Source organism: Miscanthus floridulus, chromosome 2 (genome assembly GCF_019320115.1).
Source record: "Miscanthus floridulus cultivar M001 chromosome 2, ASM1932011v1, whole genome shotgun sequence".
NCBI classification, from domain to species: Eukaryota; Viridiplantae; Streptophyta; class Magnoliopsida; order Poales; family Poaceae; genus Miscanthus; species Miscanthus floridulus.
The window spans coordinates 2,491,198-2,492,373 of NC_089581.1; the positions used below are offsets into that span (position 1 = coordinate 2,491,198).

Consider the following 1,176-nt stretch of genomic DNA (forward strand, 5'->3'; position numbering starts at 1 on the left):
TTTGCGAGACGAATCTTTTTAAGCCTAATTAATCCATGCTTCGACAATATGGTGCTACAGTACCACATGTGCTAATGACGGATTAATTAGGCTTAGTAAATTGGTCTGGTGGATTACTGATGCATTCTATAATTTATTTTTTTATTAATATTTTAACACCCATACGTGACGCCATAAATCTTCAGGGCCTGAATGAACAAGGGCTCAAAATGGATGGATTGATTGATTGGCAGAACAGAAGGGGCTACTTACTAATCGTGACATTGGCAACTCAGAAGATGCCGCGGCTGCGAGCAAGCTCGAGGATATCCTTATGACCGGTGGTTGGAAGAGGAGCGGTGGGGACCATGAGCACGCTCCTGACGAGAGGGTCGAGTTCAGGGCTGGGGCTCGGAGTCGGAGTCGCAGTCGCAGTCCAGATCTTGGCGTCGGCTCTCACCTTCCTCGTGCAGATCCTAGGCTTCCGCGGCCGGCTATCCGAGGAAGAGGAGGAAGCGGAAGAAGGGGAGGAAGGCTGGGTCTGGGTGAAGGGCATGGAGCACATGGCGATGCCGTCCTCCCCCTCCCCCGCCTGACCTCGCTGGCTTTGGCCCTGCCTCTGCGGGTCCTGCTGTGTGAGAGGCGGCGTGCTGAACACCTCGGCCTCCTCCTCCTCCTCGCCGCAGCCGCAGACGCCGAGGAAGTGGGCGCGGGCGAGGAGGTCCGCCTGCGAGGCGGAGATATGGCCGCAGTCCGCCTCCAACTCCTCCACGCCGCCGCCGCCGCCGCCGAGGAAGTGGGCGCGGGCGAGGAGGTCCGCCTGCGAGGCGGAGAGATGGCCGCAGTCCGCCTCCAACTCCTTCCTGATATCTAATACTCTCGCACCGGCATCCGCGTCCCGAGCGGAGACAAAGACGGCCATGCCGCCGAGGCACCAACGGAAGAAAGTTGGGAGATTGGAACCGGAAGGAGAGGGAACCGCCCTCATACCATCCATGCGCCTCCCATGTCGACCGGCTGGAGGGAGACGCGGCGGTGGCTAGGGTTTTGTTTAGTTGGATGGGAAGGACGGCTGGACAGGGCGGGGGCGCGCGTGGTGGGATCGAGGAGTGAGGAGGGTCGCCGGGAGGGAGGGAGAAGGCGAGACTCCCGAAATTTTTACCTTTTTTTTTAAAGTTTTTCGCACATACGCTCCCC

The 1,176-nt window shown here is 58.7% G+C and overlaps 1 protein-coding gene across 1 annotated transcript; it reads right to left on the minus strand.

The window, feature by feature from the left end:
• Positions 1-235: 235 nt before the first annotated feature.
• On the minus strand, positions 236-976 carry LOC136537629 (uncharacterized). The gene has a single exon (XM_066529578.1). The coding sequence runs from the start codon at positions 974-976 to the stop codon at positions 272-274; it is 705 nt and encodes a 234-aa protein (XP_066385675.1). The 3' UTR covers positions 236-271.
• Positions 977-1,176: the final 200 nt, after the last annotated feature.

What these genes read in the sequence shown, in the direction of transcription:
- LOC136537629 (XM_066529578.1), bottom strand. Translation starts at nt 976, where the DNA reads ATGGATGGTATGAGGGCGGTTCCCTCTCCTTCCGGTTCCAATCTCCCA.